This window comes from Morone saxatilis, unplaced genomic scaffold, assembly GCF_004916995.1.
Source record: "Morone saxatilis isolate NCDOM2014 unplaced genomic scaffold, NCSU_SB_2.0 Contig22, whole genome shotgun sequence".
Taxonomy (NCBI): Eukaryota; Metazoa; Chordata; class Actinopteri; family Moronidae; genus Morone; species Morone saxatilis.
Window position 1 is genome coordinate 4,518,988 of NW_023339785.1, and position 18,181 is coordinate 4,537,168.

General features: G+C 43.7%; 1 protein-coding gene across 1 annotated transcript in view; it reads right to left on the reverse strand.

Annotated features, from left to right (window-relative positions):
- LOC118333468 (protocadherin Fat 4) overlaps positions 1–17,866 on the reverse strand; it is a 107,156-nt gene extending 89,290 nt beyond the window's left edge. Inside the window, 1 exon segment of the mRNA XM_035669124.1 lies at positions 12,212–17,866. Within this exon segment, the coding sequence (XP_035525017.1) occupies positions 12,212–17,314 (5,103 nt within the window). The 5' untranslated portion in view covers positions 17,315–17,866.
- Positions 17,867–18,181: the final 315 nt, after the last annotated feature.

Below are 18,181 nucleotides of genomic sequence, written 5' to 3' on the forward strand. Positions count from 1 at the left end.
TGAGAGGTAATTTGGGACGTTATTGCTAAAGCAGGTCAAACAAGGTCTACAAGCGCTGTAACTTATTCTACATTATCCCTGCTAAATAAAAGTTTAAATAAATACAATGGCCTACAATGGTCGCACTGTAAGCAGATGGTAAGTGTTTATTCATGTATCTTTCAACAACTGTAAGCCCTCCTGTGGGCTCCCATATGTGGAGGCTGCTGTATGAACAGATAATGAATGACAATATAGTAAAACAGTTGTAATAGTAGAAGTAATGGAGAAGTTATAATTGTTGACAAATACTGTACATTAATAAGCACATGAAAATTGTCCTTATAGCTGCTAGTTATAGTGTGTCGTAAACAATGTATCACATGTTCATCATTTCTGTCTGCAACTGAGCTCTTTGAGGGTTACTCCATGGATTTACTACTGCAATTCCATAAGGTTTAAGGAAATTCGGGAGACAGATACAACAGTAAAAATTCAAGCAGCAGAGGCTGAAATACGCTGACTTTTAGTCATTAATATTGGTCAAGCTACAAAACAACTGTGGATCCTACACTTTCCATAATGTAAGCTGGGAGCAACTTTCATTTCAAGCCTATGTTTAAATCATAAGGGATGGAGAGTTTGGCAGAATGAGGTTTAATAATACTGTGCACTGATAATATATCCATTAATTTGGGGTTTTATTACCTGGAATGAAAGACTTAGCCTGGCAAAAAGTCTTGAGACAAGTTCATTTGTATTGGAAACAGGTTGAAAATATTCTTACTGCACTGGAAGAGTTTTTTCATTTCTTCTAAGAACTCAATTATAAAGAGAAATGACTTCATAATTTATAGGTTTTTTTGCAGTGTAAAAAGCATTTGGAGGCAGAATCTGAGGGAGCTAAGTACAAGTTTCATGTGTTGTTGTACACCCCTCCCTCCCTCCCTCTCCCTCCCATATACCCACAGGCTTCTGCACTCAGTCTGGAGACCTCAGTGTATGTGAAGCCCCCTGGAGGAGATAGAGACATAATGTAATATCTGATCACCCTCCATGTAATACCATAAGAACACAATGTCCTGGGAGGGAGACTTCATTACGATCTGTCCGTCAACAGTGGGCCGGCCAAGTTTAGACAAAGTTTTGGATGATTCATTTTTCAGTGGGCTGTTTTTTTTTTTGTTTTTTTTTTCCTCTTCATCTCGCGGAGCTACGTGTCAGTGCCAGAGACGCCGAGCAGGATAACTGCAGAAAAATGAGGAGAGGGCGCCAAGATTTGGTAGATTGTGCAAAAAGTATGCAAGAGCAGTACTGTTTAAGGCTGGAGGCATGCACTGTTACAACGAGATCTGCATGTGAGCAAGATGGCACACATGTACACACACACACACACACACACACACACACAAACACAAGCAATGCATACAAAGTCAAAATAGCCCAGTGTTTGAAAGGAAAGACCATAAAGTCAACCTTCAGAACAGCACTTTGTTAAATTACACCGCGACATCCACACACAATAGAGCCTGCTGAAATTAGGCCGCTTCACCCATTTGCATAGGAAAATCACAGAGTGGGCAAAAAGAGAGAAGAAGTAAAGAGTAAAAATAGCACACTGTCAACGGATGTAATCGAAACCAGAGCCACAGCTTTCTCTTTTGCCCTTTAAGAGCTCAAAACACTCAGACATTTCCTTTCGTTTGCAGCTTGAGATCACCAACCAACTTTAATAAAAACACAACTTATGTCTGACAACAGAGCCGGGGAGGGCAGTTCAGGTACCCCGACTGCGAGCGAGAGCCTGAGTCACGTTGACTGGACCCGCACATCTTTGCCCAGAACCCTCGCCAGCTGCTTTCAATTAAACAGGCCCGACTGGAGAGGGGAGAGGAAGGCCGCGTTCACCAAAATGGCTAGCTATTTCAAGCCAGGAGTTCTTTCTGCTCTCTGTTTCTGACAGCAGATCAGTTGTTCGAAATTTGTGTAAACACAGTGTTTTGTTTGCTGTCGAGGGCCAGCCCTTTGCCTAGCTGCCATGCAGAGCCGCGCAGCATTCCGTGCGAGATGGAAACGTTTGAGCGCAGAGCTCGCATCCAGTGATATTCCACTGAAAAAGATGCTGCAGGATTATTGCTTTGGAAACACAGAGCGGCCGCGCCAACATCGAGCCGACTCTGATCCAAGAATCTCCTTGAATGAGATAATAATCCTCCAAAGTGAGGCTCATGCTCTGCAGTTATTGTCTCGGTGACCACAAGCTATTTTCCCGAGACGTTCCACTCGACTACGTGCTCAAACAACCACAGCCTCTCTGCAGAACGGCCCATGGGAGGATGATGTGTACGGGCAATTTAACGAGGAGGGAAGCCTTTGTGTTGAGGAGGTTTTGTAAGGTGCTTCAGAGTCAACAACGCTGCACAGAAAAAAACTGATAAGAAGCACCTGCTAGCTCAATAAAAGTTTAAAGGGTCGGTTCACCCAAATGACATACAAAAACACATGGTCTTACTTACCTCTAATAATGTCTTACAATGCAGATTTGGCATCATTTGGCCAGTTTTGGAGACATCTGCCTCCCATGAAATGCAATTGGATACAGAAATCGGATATATCCAAATCTGGGCAAATAAGACCAAAACTATCTGCATGGATACATAACAAAAGAGGTAAATAACCAAAAAGGGTTGTTTTTTTTATTATGGTGACCCTATAACCTCATTTTATTTGTATTTAAGTAGCTTAAAAGTAACAAAAACCAAAGACAATATCATATATATTCTGTATAACTTGTTTACATTGAAACCCAAATAATTTTTTCATGGCTGCATTCCTGCATTAAATGGGAATGTTTAAGATGACTTGTACATCATTTTGTACACTTTTTCCCAAATTGTCATTGACATATTTCATATTTTTGGAAACTTTGGGATCTCCACTACAAGTTAAAATAAAGTTCTGTGGGTTTGAATAAACAGTGTGACTTTTGAAATGACTGGCCCACCGCGGGGTCCATGAGGTTTTAGAGGTAAGTAATACTACATAATTTTCTCTTTACAAAACAAGGGGATAAAGGATTTAAAAACAAAAAACATTAAAAACTGCTACAACAAGGGGAAAACCCATTAGATCACACTGGATGGGTCAGTGGATTTCCATGGTGCGAGACGACGCCAACAAGCTGTCAAAAGAAGAGCATGAACAGAATTACGACTAAGGCATGATTTTTAAAAATCTAACAGCATAGAAATTGAGTGCCGGAAAAGTCGTGCAGGGACATTTTGAAAGCTGAAATATTTCAATTCCAAAATTGAAAACAGCTGCAAATCGGCTGTGGCTTGGCTTATTTTTTGAGTTAAGACCTGCACAGCAGAGCGAGCAAGGAAAAGCACAAGATTTTGCAAGCTTGAAAAGTAATACAATCACAACAACACCACTAGAAAACCTAAAAAATAAGTCCTGCAACAAATGCTAAATCACAATATGGCAAACCTCTTAATAAAGTCAGAGTGTGTGCTGCACACAGAGGAGGAGCCACAGTGGGTCTCTTGATGGAAAACTCATAAAATAAGAGGGGAGATAACAATAACACGGGCTCTCGCTCTCTGGTGCCAGTCTATCTTTGCTTGTCTCCTGCCTCTGACACTAAAGCCCTACTCCAGCCCTCCCTCCCTTGCTCCCAGCCCAAACCTCACAGCCCCCCTTTCCCCCTCTTCCTTTCCTCCCTCCATCTCCCATCTAGCTCTTAAATTATCTCTCCGGCCTGCGGGAGATACCCCTTCCTGCTCGGGGGTCGCTCGTCTTACCGCAAGCTTGGGTGTGTGTGTGTGTGTGTGAGAGAACAGTGCATACAATGCAGAAAACGCACATCCTCTCTCCCCTTCTCGTTTGATGTCCCTGGAGGTGGGGAGGATCTGTGAAGGAGGCGACCGCACTAAATGTCACTTTGGAGGTGCCGTTGATGGACGGCCAGTGGGAAGTGAGATGTGCAAAAGAACAGGACTTGCTCCTCTTTCTTCTTTTTTTTATAAAGACAAAAAGCAGAGAGGGAGACAGGTCAACGAGGCAGCGCAGCAAAGTTTGAGCTCTGAAAACAATGGAAATTTGCAGTGCGTATCTCCGCATGTGGATGTGTTCGAGTGTTTGTTGACGCTAGAGAGCTCGGTAAGTCACGTGTAAGAACAAATCATTCTGTAGCTGGGATCCATTATTACCGCAGAGAATATGTGCCAAAGTCAACCCTCCGCTCTCCCTCTTTCTCTCTGACTCCCTTCGTTTTACAAGTGAAAGTAGTGGAACATTTTTTTTTTCAAAGCTGGACAGACTTGGGCATATTTTATGGTCCCTTCACAGTCAGAGCAGAGCCGAGAGAAGTGATGAAGAAATCTCTGGGATGCAGTCGTACTCAGGCAAAGATTTGTTTCCCTGTGTCGCACTTGCTCAGGGAAAATGTACGACCCAAATCACAGCTATACCTGATCATTCCCACTACCAATCAACCCTGCCGCGGTCCAGTGACTATAAAGCTTGGAAACTTTAGATCGCAGCTTCTGATGGACCTTTCTGATTGCCCTTGAAGAACTCCCTCCCTGCCGGTACCAAAACGGTAAATGGCTCCCTTTTGATCAGACCAAAGGAGAGAAGCAAAGGAGATTAATACTGCTTCAGTCGCACATTTGGTCCGAGCATGTGTGCTTAAGACAGAGGAATGACCCCCTCCCAAATGAGGCATGACAATCAAAGTCACAGAACAAGAGAAATGCATCTGTGATGTAAAAATAAACCTGATGATGCAAAACTCTGCAGAGCATGCACAGCTATGGCCACATTCATTTATTATTCTAACCCAAAGTCCTGCATTGACTTTGCATGAGGCAAAAAATGAAAAAAAACAAAAAACGGGGAAAAAAAAAAACTGCGGACAGTCAACCACAGTGCTAAAAGAGTTTTCTTTTAATATATATGTACATTCCTTTTATAAACATAATTTAGCGGCAAACCGAGTTTAAAAATAGAGTGTGTGAATAATTTTTGTTTTAACCTGTTTAGAGTAGCAGCAGGGTGGAGTTACCGCACCAGGACAATTCAGTTTGCCACAGGAGACAATACAATGAGTGCTACAAAGTTAAGACAATGCCCCTGAAGTCTCAAAGGTAATTTTATGTACTTTTACTGTACTTATCCTTTACTATCTCTTACAATATCTAAAGTCTACTGATGCAGTAAACCTGTTTGGTTTGGACAGTAAGGTGTCCGAAGCTGCATCAAAAGCTGCCAAGTACCAAAAGCTGGGATTGAATGCCTGTCAGATACATACTCTTGTTTACTTACTCTTTTCCACCAGTCTTTCTAACTGCTTTTTGGGGGATTTTACATTTGGGAACTTTGGCTTCTTTTGTTAAATAAATAACTGTAGGAAAACATGTCTACACAGTATTTCTCAAACTATGGCAGTGGTTCCCCAACCTAGGGTTGAGGTCACAAGAGGAACTTGAGGGGTCACTGGATGATTAACGGGACAGAAGAGTTTTAAACACATATTTCTGCTCATTTCTAAAACATTCCCCTAATGTTTCATTCTTTTTTTTAGACAAATGCTCTTTAGCTGGTGGCCACAAACAGTTAACAAATGCAACTTGTGACATGGGATCATGAGCAAACATTTCTTGCTTTTAAAAAAGGGCCACATGACAAAAAGGTTGGACGCCACTGAGCTAACGTGTATGAAGAAGTATCATAAATATCAGATATCATAAAAAAACACCACATTTATTAGTTTTGAAACTGACAGATTTCAAATCTTTACTTCATTTTCTGTTGGAAAAAATAGAAACATTTTTAAAAAATAACATATTTGCTAAAACTTTCACTATATCCTGACAGTAGTACATCCTTATGACCCATATCCATATTTACAACCTGCAAATGAGACTCAACAATAAACTGTTGTCCCAGCTCTGATTGGTTGTTTTCGTTCAGCCGCAGTGGATTCTTGAAAAATGCCATTAGGAGCATTAGGAGGAGCCAGAGGAACCTGATTTTTTCACAGATCATTAGTTTCTTGTGCTACTGTCAGGATATAGTGAAAGATTCAGCAAATATGCTAAAAAGTTATTTTACAAAAGTTACCTACAGCATGCAGCTTTAAAGGCATCGTGTATATTTCAGAATATTATCACTTCATTTATTCAGATTTTTGCCATTTTCCCATTACACACACCAGTTAAGTTAATTTTACTAAAAACAAATTGTTGAAACTGATTACATTATTATTTTAACTAAATCTAACTCAATTTTGTCAAAGAAATGTCTTCATCAAATAGTTTTAGTAATTTCAAGTGACACTGACTTAATTTTGTAAACAAAATAACAGAAGAATCTGGCACTTAAAATTACTAGTAAAAGCTAAAGCTGAACCAATGCTGAACAAGCAAGCAACACAATGTAACTGTGCCATGGATAATGAATTTGACTCCTCAGTCACTTGAGCAGGTAACCAGCCGTGTACAAGGATCTGAATCTCTTCTGAATGTCTGTCTGGTCTGTGAAATACCCGAAAGTGACTGGTGAATTGTGGGATTTAACAGCCCTTTGTGGCTTGTGGCCAAAAAAGAGTTAGTTTCGCTCTTTCATTACTAACGTGATGCTTGGCTTAACTTTATAGAACATGGCACAGCAGAACAATATGACCCTGCTCCTGACCTCTCAGCCCCTGACAAATGTGTATTATGAGCTGTGCCAGTCCCTGCTTTCTGATGAGAAAAAAAACAGTCGGACATGGTGAAATGTGAGACAGCCTGTTGTACAAAACTTTAGAGACTTAAGGCTAGAAGAGCTCCACAGAAAAAGCCCTGTGACTTTAATATTCATCTGAAGTGGTCAGATGAGCTGGAGAGCAGCCGTAACTGCTTAACACTTTTCCAAACAAAGTTAAACTGTGCCACAAAATAAATGAAACAAGACAAACACTAACAAACAGTCTCGTGTAATAAAAGGAGGAGACATAAACCGCTGCCTTCGTTAAGGCTCACTGTAAATGTGCACAATAGAAGTCACCATGTACCCCAATGATCTTATCTGACAGTAACATAATCATAATAATCTAAATGGAACTGAATTATTTTGACTGTGGCTACCATTTAAAGTTTCCCTGCACTTGAGTGTGGTCAGTGTGTGTGTGTGTTTGGCAGCATTTGCTTGCACGCATCTACGCACGACTGAATGTTTATCCAACTTTTATGGCGATTGTCTCATAAAAACGCACAGGCGCTCAGGGACAACTTGCACTCCTCGGCACCGGCTCACCCGCAGGTTCACCCAGAGCGACCACCTACCAGGAGGGCCCAGCAGATGCTCACCTCCTCGATGGCCATTTCAAAAAAGCGTGTCCGGCCCGATTACTGCGTGAATTACAAGCTTGGTTACGGACGGGCTGGACTGTTACCACCCTTACTCGAGCACATGTGCACAAGCAAAGACGCACTCAGAAAAATCACAATTAGACCATGAATTACAACACACAGGGAGGCAGTTTGTTCTGCATCATTCCTCTTCCAGTTGTTGTAAAATGTCCCCTGTGAGGAACATGAAATTTTAATACTAAGCTTGTATATGATTCGAATGTAATCAAAGTGTTTTTCTTCTGCTCAGTTTGATTCGACCAAGAGCACTAAATGCACCGCTCAGGGGGCTATCGGTATCACTGTTCGACCTTTCTCTGGAAACTGCACTCATCAATATTTCAGCTTTTATTAATACTCTCACACACAGACACAAATACACAAACAAAATCCAGCTTGAGTATCGTATTGTCCAGCTGTACATGACCTTCTCCTCCCTGCCTCGTTGACCTGGCTGGCTTTACAGGATTTATATATTTTCAGAGAGGCTTCTTTCCCCCTCTATCTTCTCCACAACCTCAACGCCGCCTCTGACGCCCCTAATTACATTTCCCTCATGTTGGCGGAGGTTCACCATCACCAAAACACGGAGAAAGCAAAAGAGGGGATGAAAGAGAGACAGAAAGAAAAGCAAAGTCACTTTGAAGTTCGTTGCCAACGAGATTTATGAATCAGACTGATCCACAACACAGAGAGGGACACAAACAGAGTCCCAGAGACACAAAACAGACAGGCAGACACAAAAGAGATGCAAAGACATAAAGATATACAGCTTAACAAAGAGGAGGATGAATGTCACAGACTCAAGCTATCCATAGCAACAGTGGTCAACACTAATTTCTATATCTGCCTCAGCCATCTGCATTCCCTGACTGTCCAAAAGCTCTTGCTCCCACCTGCTTAAGACTCGATGAGGAGTCTTAAGCAGAGACTTTGCCTCTTCCTTCCTTCCTATGACGCCTTGCGACACCGCTACTTCAAGAACCCTCCTAAAAATGCGTCCCTCCACCCCTCCTCTTCCTTCATTCCCACAACTCCCAATAACACCGTCTGACATGTCCAGAACCCTCCCAAAAACACTTTCTTTCTTCAACCTCACAACTCCAAAAGGCTCTACCGTACGTCCCTCGCTGGTGAGGAGAGGGGAGGAAAAGCTGGCTGACAGGGGCATCCAAACACAGTCCTAAATCTGCCAAGGCAAGACGCTGGCACAGACAAAAAAATAACAAAAGACTCCCGATCCACGGCCGGGGCAGCGCAACACTTTATCTGCGAAGGCAAAACAAAGGAAGGCCTGTTGAACACTCTGACTGTGTTTACTTTCGAGGGGGAACAATGCCTTTAAGAGGAGGGGGCAAGGACTGATGTGGCAATTGGGGGCCTCTCTGAAAAAAAAAACAGCACTTCATTTTGATTCACATTGAGTTTAAGAAAACAGTTGTAGCAGTCCAGTCTATAGGGGCCGGAGGGTTTTTGAATGTGAAGAGGCAGATGAAGGGAGAGAGCTCAGAGGACAAGAAACAGAGATAGTTAAGGTGGCAGTGACGGGGAGAAAGGAATCTACTTCTGTGTGATTTATTTCTTATGCCGTGGTTGTGTTTCTTTATTTTAAGCACTTAGAACTTTGAAAGGTGGATGTAAAAAAGTTCATGTTATGTTCACTTACATTGCTGGCAAATGATAAAAACAGTTAGCTGCACCAACAACAACACTAGCACCACACATGCTATAAGCTGTGTAACATAATTTTTGCTGCAGTTTGTGCTGCTATTTAGATACCAAGAGCAATACATTGTCAAATAAAAGTCATAAAAAGCCATATTTTTGCAATTTGACAAAAAAAAAAAAAAATATGTGTGTTGGAAACAAACCTAGCCTATTGAAAATGAATATCTGCTATGCCCTCTGACTTCAGCCTTTGCTCTTGTTTCCTTATGTATCTAGTAACTGCAATTTAATCTGCAATTAAAGACCAGTTGGAAAACAACACATTAAGTGGACAGTGTCAAAATAATTAAGTTAAATAAGGTTGCAATAGTTGCAAGATGTGCCATTAAGCATATAAAACCTAAGCAACGAGGGGAAATCCATGCACTTTGCTGCAATGGATGAATTTGTGCCAGTGATTTCACAACCAGCGATGTGCAGGTGTTTTGTCTTTAACAGCTGATGGGAAACACCTGCAGTCACATCACTGATTAGTTTGTGGCCAAAAGTGGAATCAATACTTGAAAGTTTCAGGTCATGGAGAGTAGACTGTCAAATGTGATTCAGTGTGAATTTACTCAGTATGAGCAACGGGGGAGAAGGGCTTCTCTAAACGAGGATGTCGCAGGATGTGATGAATCAAAACTTGGAGTGGAATAAAAAAACATCCTCCTGAACACTATGAATGGAATCTGGATTCACCAACAATGGATGAATCTGCTGCCAAGAGATTTTAGTTCAGCATCTTTATCTGCACCAGTTATTAAGAGAAAGGAAAGACAAAGATTTCTGGGAAATGAAGTCATCCGCACAACATCCCAAATTGACACTTAGAAGCTGCTTAAGTAGAACAAGCACAACTGATCATCTAACTTTCTGTAGTTCACTGCAAAACCACTTGTCTGCTAACAAAAAAGCCCATTACACATCATACATGACCCAAATGGGAGACAAAATGCACACACAGTCCTGCAAAGACAGATCTAATCAACAATCGCTGACAATAAAACTTTCCAAGATGCAACGAACGTCTGGGGAAAAAAAAAACAGAATCCCTCTCTCCACTCTTTCCACTGCAGGCCCAGCAGGGTCCTGAGTTGTTTAAGATCACTACTGTCGATAAAACATGTCCAACCAAATTCTCTTTGTTTGAGTGTTTCCAAAACAGCACACATGGTGCATAGCAGAGGAAGAAAAATGCCAGCTTTCCCTCAAGCATTCCAATCAATGGGGAAAATGGGAAATGGGGAATGTGAAAGGGTCACAACTCCGGGTGGTGGATATAATCCCCCAGTTGCTACCGGGTATCTGGTATATAAACACTGCACTGGAAAAACATTAGTCTAAGTCTAAAAGTTTACACTACTATATCACGCTGTCCTTTGAGATCCCATTGACAGAGTAGATACATGTATTAATATGATGTGTTCAGTTTTGCTGTTAGAAATATAGCCATAAAGACGACTGCACATTGCATTTCAGCACAAAAGCAGCCCATATTTCTAAATGTGGAAGGTCATTTGAATTCCTTCAAGTTATTAGATCTCACGCTTCTCAAAATGGAGATATTGACTACTCAGCCAGGTGGTATGGTAAAGTCATCTCTCCGAGGGGTGAGAAAGTTCAAGCTTAGCATGAAACCAATCTAGAGTTTAAAGTTTGGGAATGGAGCAGTGAAGCACTATATTCTCTCATTAGCCCGACAGTAGAGTCTGCAGGAAAGCAGATTGCCATCTTTGCTGCAGGCAAAGTGAGAGAACATTTGATATTCCCATTTGGCCTGAGCAAACCTTTAAGTTAACTTAGCTAACACGATTTTGCCAAGTAATCCTTGATTTCAATAATATGTTAGGTTGTCTCCAAATAGCTGATTGCTATATTGGATTTCAGTTTCAATATTTGCAGAGGTTAAAAAGGCTTCAATAACAACTGTCAGAAGGCACGCCACTAACCTTAAACGCTTAAATCATTTCACATCAGACATTTTTGTAATGTAGTAACACACAACACTTTTGTTAAGTGGAGAAGAAGCTTACACCTTTTAGTTTTCTCTCTGAAAAGTCCAATTTATGTGCAGTGTGTGTGTCATCAAGCTTGTAATAACATGGCATTTCAAGCCCTGAAAATTTCAAGCCCTAAAATTTCCAAAACATATATAGATTCACATTTGTTTTTCATTTGACTAGCTCCTAGGCCTTAGCCACCCAAAACTTGGTTTAGGGTTCCTGCATTACACTTCAGAGAATTTAACTCCCTCTTTACAGAAAGCCTGAAAAAGGTGCATCGCATAATGCAAACTCGGTGGATAGCTTAAGTTTCACTCTCACTGCCCTCAGCGTCTTTTCACAGAGTCTTAAGAGGTCACCCAATTTTAATGGTCACTTATTGCCTGTGGAGCAGTTCCCGGTGGTATAAAGGTACCCCAAGACCACCCCAGAGCCAAAACAGCCTCAGGCTAAAGGGCTCAAAGTAATACTGGCACTGATGATGCATACCTGCACTGAAAGACCTTATGAATTACTTTCTTTTTCATTTCTACTTGAAAACACTATGGAAACCATTGTGGGCCTAAATAATTTATAGCTGCAATAGGGAAATTAAAAAGTGGTCATTTTTTGATTTGTGCAGTTCATATGATAAGACTATCTCAGATCATGAAAGCAGGGGAGGAGCTTTTGCAGAAGACATGCAACACTCATTTCCCTTTCCAAGGCTGCTCAAATATTAGAGGAGGCACATTCATGATGAATTGTTATGGCTAGAATGTTTTTGGAAATGGGAACAATAAAGTTATCATGCCAAAGAACAAGGCCTTCCTACTCATGTCCAAGAAAATTATGATTTAATATAATGCAGAGCCATGCGTAAAAAAGGAATTGAATTAATGAGCAGACAAATGCAATAGGTGGCTCTGTTTTATGTGTGACTTGGACAGTCTCACTCCCTTTTTTTTCCAGTTCAAAGCTTGATCTCATTACACTTATTCAATCCAAATGTCCGTAACAAATGCCAGTGGGTGAGTTCATGCCCTCTCCCTGCCAAACAGATCAAATGGACCAACAGAGCAAAATATAAGGTGGCTTTCCAGTACCTGTAGAGAATAGAAAAGTCAGCAGTGTACTCACCTCAGCACGCTGTGTTCTGGGCTGGCTGGCGTCTGTCTCGATGGCATACACATCCACCAAGTAGAGGTCGGAGCCCTGTTCTCGGTCCAGCTCTGCAGCCGTCTGTATCACTCCAGTGTGGCGGCCGATGGTGAAAAGGCGTCCCACGGCTTTTCCACCGCTACGAACCGCCACAATGAAATACTCCACTTTAGTCGCTGAGCCCCGCGGGCTTGAGGCATCCAGGGAGATCACGTTGGTGCCTGCCGGCTGGCCCTCTTTAAGAATAGTGATATATTTGGGCTGGGAGAAAACAGGCCCATCCATCCCTTGGAGGATGATGGTCAGCTCAGTTCTGGAGGTCTTGCGGTCGGTGCCGTGGTCGGTTGCTGACACTGTGAGAGTGTACATGAGTCGGGATGGTACCAGCTGGGAGGCCAGGCGAATATCTCCACTGTATCTGTCCATGATGAAAGTGTTAGCATCCCCTTCCACAAGCTCATACTCCACTTCCCCGTTTGCTCCCTCGTCTGGGTCAAAGGCCACCACTGTTGTCAGGATGGAGCCAATGACTATGTTGGGCTCAGCCACAAGGGCGTTCTGGGTAACAAAAGTGGGAATATTATCATTCTGGTCTGTGACCCATATTGTGACATTTTTCAGGGCAAAGCGGCGGAATTCAACTGGAACTGCCTGGTCAGTGGCTTTGATTGTCAGCTCGAACAGATTTGAAAACTCCCTGTCGACTTCCTTGCTAGTGTATATGAGCCCAGTGCTAGGGTCAATGCTGAAGTGGCTTCCCCTGGGAATCTGTTGAACAATGGAGTACTCCAGCTGCCCGTTTATGTCTGCATCTGTGTCATGAGCTGTAATTGTCATGACTGAGGCTGAGATGGGAAGATTTTCGGGGATGGATTTGAAAATGTCGCCAGGGGTAAATATGGGAGGGTTGTCATTAAAATCCCTGACATGAATGACCACAGGAATGGATGAAGAGCGGGGAGGTCTACCATTATCTTTTGCAGTGATGTTGAGTTTGTAAAATGACTGAGTTTCATAGTCAAGCTTTTTAACCAAAAAGATGCTGCCGGTGTTGGGGCTGATGCTGAAAGTGCCATGGTTGTTTGTGGCTGTGATGCTGTACGTTATGTCTGCATTCTGACCAGAATCTGCATCAGTGGCGGTCACAGAGGCCACCAGCTCCCCTATCCTCATATTCTCCTGGACGTCTACAGACAGTGAGGATTTAGGGAAGGAGGGGGAGTTGTCATTTTCATCCAGGATGCTAATGCTAAGCATGCAGGAGGAGGACAAGGGCACAGTTCCAGCATCAACAGCTATGATTTTCAATGAATAGGAGGATGTGGATTCATAGTCCAACTTTCCTACTAAAGTAACCTGTCCAGAGCTGCTATCAATAGTGAACTGTCCTTCCTCGTTGCCTTCAGGAATGTGATAATGAACCAGTCCATTTTTGTTTTCATCTACGTCAGAGGCGGAGACCCGCAGCAGTTGTGTCATGTTTTGAGCTGATTCTGAGATGGAGGCCTGGTAAATGTCTTTGGTGAATTTAGGCGGGTTGTCGTTGATGTCCTGAATGTAAACTTGTACTTTGGCCTGGTCTCTGAGGGGCTTGGGGAGACCTTGGTCCGACGAGACAACCACAAAGTTGAACACAGCGGCGCCTCTTTGTCTCATGAGCGACTCGCGATCGAACTGCAGCGTGCTGGTCAACTCCCCTGTGATGGCGTTCAGCTCAAAGTTGGGCTGTGGAGTCTCAAATGTATATCTGACCTCGCTGTTTGGGCCAAAGTCTTTATCCTCTGCAAAAACACGGCCCACCAGCGACCCCCTCTTCTGCTCTTCCTCAAAATGAAACACATAATTGGTGCTGTTGAAGAGGGGACGGTTATCATTTACGTCATCTAGAATTATGCTGACATTGACAGCAGCGCTAAGCGGTTCCACAGCCCGGTCTTTGGCCACGACCACTAAGTTATATCTGTCCTGTATCTCTCTGTCCAGCTCTGCTTTTATGTACAACTGCCCGTCTGGAAAAATGCCAAACACATCACCTGTGTTGCCACCAGCGATGTCATACATAATCTCCCCATTAAGACCAGAGTCTTTGTCGGTGGCCTCCACTTTGAAAAAGCGGCTGTTGACAGGCTCAGACTCCAGGATGATGACCTCATACGAAAGCTGGTCGAACACTGGCGAGTTGTCATTGACGTCATAAACACTGACAATGAGGATGAGGCTGGAGGTGTGCTTTGGAACCCCCATGTCTGATGCTATGACCTCGACCTCATAAGAACTCGTGGTGACCTCCAGTGGCCCGGTCAGGGTGATGAGGCCGTGTTTCTCATGAATATGGAAAAGTCCTTTGGGGTTTTGTTTGAGGCTGTAAACCACCATGCCATTTGTCCCTTCATCAGGATCTGAAGCTCTGGCCTGGAATATGACATGACCCGTGCTCCAGTTCTCCACTGCACTCACATGCTCCACAGCGTGAATAAAATGAGGGGCATTATCATTTAAGTCCTTTACAGTGATGTTAACAAAGGCCTCTCCTGTGATCTCCCCAGCTCTGGCTACTACTTTCAGCTGATAAAACCCCTGCTCCTCTCTGTCTATCTGGCTCGAGGCTGTGATCTGACCTGCGCTGTTCACTACAAAAAGCCCCCTCTGGTCCCCTGAGGTAATTAAATATGAAATGTTTGTGTTGAGATCTACAGTGGTGGCTGACACGGTCCCTATAACTGTCCCAATGCCCACATTTTCAAACATGACAAAACTGTACACTTTCTGAGTAAAGACTGGTGGGTTATCCTGTGTGTCTATGACAGTTACAGTCACTATGGCCTGGGTGTGTGAGCGCAAGCCGCTGCCATCTGCTGCTGTCACCTGCAGCTGGTAAGCAGTTTTCTCCTCTCTATCCAGGGGCACGAGCGTGGTAATTTTCCCTGTGTTGCTATTAATGCGGAATTTGGAAGCGTCTCCAGCTGTAATTATATATTTGACTGTGCCATTTCGACCCAAATCGGGGTCTGTGGCTGAAACGGTGGTTACATAAGAACCCGAGGGCTCGTTCTCTTTCACATTGGCAAAATACTGCACAGGGTAGAAAACTGGTCTATTGTCATTGATATCTCTCAGGGTGATGTTGACTTTTCCTACAGAGTGCAAAGGAGGGCTGCCTGCGTCTGCTGCCTGGATGTGGAGTAAGTAGGAGGCCTGATCCTCCCTGTCTAGCTCCACGGCTGTGCTTAATCGCCCTGACACGGCATCCAGACGAAACAGCTCCTGGACTGAGGCTGGAGTCTCTGCATCAAATGAGAACCGGATAGTTCCATTGACCCCGAGGTCGTCGTCTGAGGCAGACAGCACCACCAGCTCAGTGCCGGCAGGAGCATGCTCCACCAGGGAAACATGAAATGTGCTCTGTGTAAATGTGGGCACTTGGTCATTCACATCAGTGATGTTGACTATGAGTTTAGTGTAAGAAATCTTGGGCTGCAGCCCCTGGTCTTTGGCACTAATGTTGAGCACAATTTCAGATGCTATTTCCCTATCCAGCAAAGCGGCGCTGGTAACCAGACCACTGTTTTCACTGATGGAGAACCAGCCCAAAGCATTTCCAGACACCAGGGAGTAGCGCAGGTTGGCATTCTGCCCAGAGTCGCCATCTGTTGCAGAAACCCCTTTAATGTAGCTGCCTTTTGGTATGTCTTCACTGATATCTACTCTGTACAGTGTTTCCTGGAATATGGGTGGGTGATCATTGATATCATTCACAAAAATAACCAGACTGGCAAATGAGGACCTAGCAATGGGCTTGCCATTGTCTGACACAGACACAGTCAGGTTGTATGAGGAAATTCTCTCTCTGTCCAACACGCTGGCCACTTTGATCAGACTCAAATTGGGCACAGGAGATGTTTGCACTTCAAAGTGTCTCTGCTCGTTGCCTCCCAAGATGGAAACAGATATGTTACCATTAGCTGTGGGGGAGTCTGAATCTGAAACAGTGAGCAAAGCCACCACTGTGCCAATCTGTGCGTTTTCATCAACAGAGGCAAATTTAGAAGTTGTGGGAAAATACCTAAACTTCACCACGGGGTCATTATCATTCACATCTAAAAGTTTGATTGTGGCTTCTGTTCTGCCTGACAGAGAGGGCACCCCGTTGTCTACTGCATGAATAGTCAGAGAGTACTCTTTCTTACTCTCATAATCCAAACCCTCCTTTATAATAATAGTACCAGCTTTCGGGTCAATTTGGAAAGGCGTCCCTTCATCTAAAAAGTACCTGATTTCAGCATTTGCTCCCTCATCCTGATCTGATGCTGTAATCTGCAGAATACTAGAACCCACTGCTGCATCCTCAAAAACGCTGGTTTGATACTGATCTTGGTCAAAAATAGGGGGGTTGTCGTTTATGTCTTGAATGGTGACGTTTACTTGCAGGTAGCCAAACTTTTTTGGGTCTCCCTTGTCCTCCACTTCAATCAGGAGCTGGTAGAAGGGAGTAACTTCCCTGTCCAAGCCTCCAGTTGAAACAAGGTGCAAGAATGCCCCCTCTCCACTAGGATTGACTGTAATATCCAAGCGGAATTTCCTCTGGTCGTTGCCTCTCACTATTCTGTACGTGGTGTGATCAACCCCGTTACTTCCAATGTCTGAGTCTGTAGCGGTGTCCAGAATCACTTGCCTGCCGCTGCTGGCGTCCTCCTTGAAAGACACGACAATTGACGCGTCTGGAAACACCGGGGAGTTATCATTAATATCCAAAACTACTATCCTGACCTCAGTGGGGTAGGTGGGCTGACTGGACAGCACCACCACGTTGATGACATCACTTTGCAAAAGCTCTCTGTCAATCACCGAGGAGGTGTAAATGACTCCGGTGGTGCCGTTAATTGCAAAAAGTTTGTGGTTCTCACTGAAGCGGTACGTGAAGCTGGGCTTGGTCTCTATTGTGCCCACGTAGGTGCCGATGGGCTGCTCCTCCAGGACCTGAAACTCTTGACGGACTTGGCTGGATGCGGAGTACTGCGACAGAGTCCATAGCATGAGTAAAATCAAATGAAACCGGCCTAAGCCCCTACCTGTGAGCGCCATGGTCAGTTAGCCAGTCCACCTTTCTCAGACAGAGTCCATGCCTATGATGCATCAACTTTACTGAGGTCGGACGACTCACTCAGTCATTGTATTCCAGCAAATGTGCAGAGAGAAAACTCAATGGGAAGCCCAGCAGCGACTCTTTCCTCACTTCTTCAGTGTCCCAAAAAGTACTCCAGACGCGTTATTTTATCCTGCGCAGCGCTGCGTTTCAGTGCAACACAGTCCTCTGAATGGACACAATGAGCCCTAGTTTCATTTCAACTCCTTCAAAAACATTTTCAAAGCGGAATCTGACAATCCCTTGAAAGGTAAAACAACACAAAAGTTCCTGGCTCCTCGGAGATGCGTGAAAGAAAAGTTTATCCAAAGTTAGGGCGCAAAGTGAGCGGCGTTGAGTGTGTGCAGGCGGCTGAGCCTACGCACCGTCCCGTGGAATAACGGTGCAGGGAGCTTCAGTCATATTGTGCACAGGAGTCCCACTAAGTTAGGACAAAGCTGGAGTTCCACAAACTCCCTCCCATCACTGATCCCATTGGATAGCGGTGCTCCTGACCGCCCTCCCACCGCCGTTGTGCAGCGCAGCCCGCTGTCCCCGCCCGTGGAAGAGGATGTCAATCAAATGAGACAGGTAACGATGCCCTTAATTACTTTAATAACAGATTAATGTGAGTCAGAAAGATCTTAATGAGCTCAGGAACTCACAGACCACCAGGAAAACACACAGAAACATGTAGAAATAGTATTTCTGTACAAACACGTATAGAAATACTTCACAAAACATGCTCTCAGTAAAATAAGAGATAGAATACTAGGGGTAATAGGAGGTAAAACTACGCATAAAATATGAAAGATTACTTTAAAATC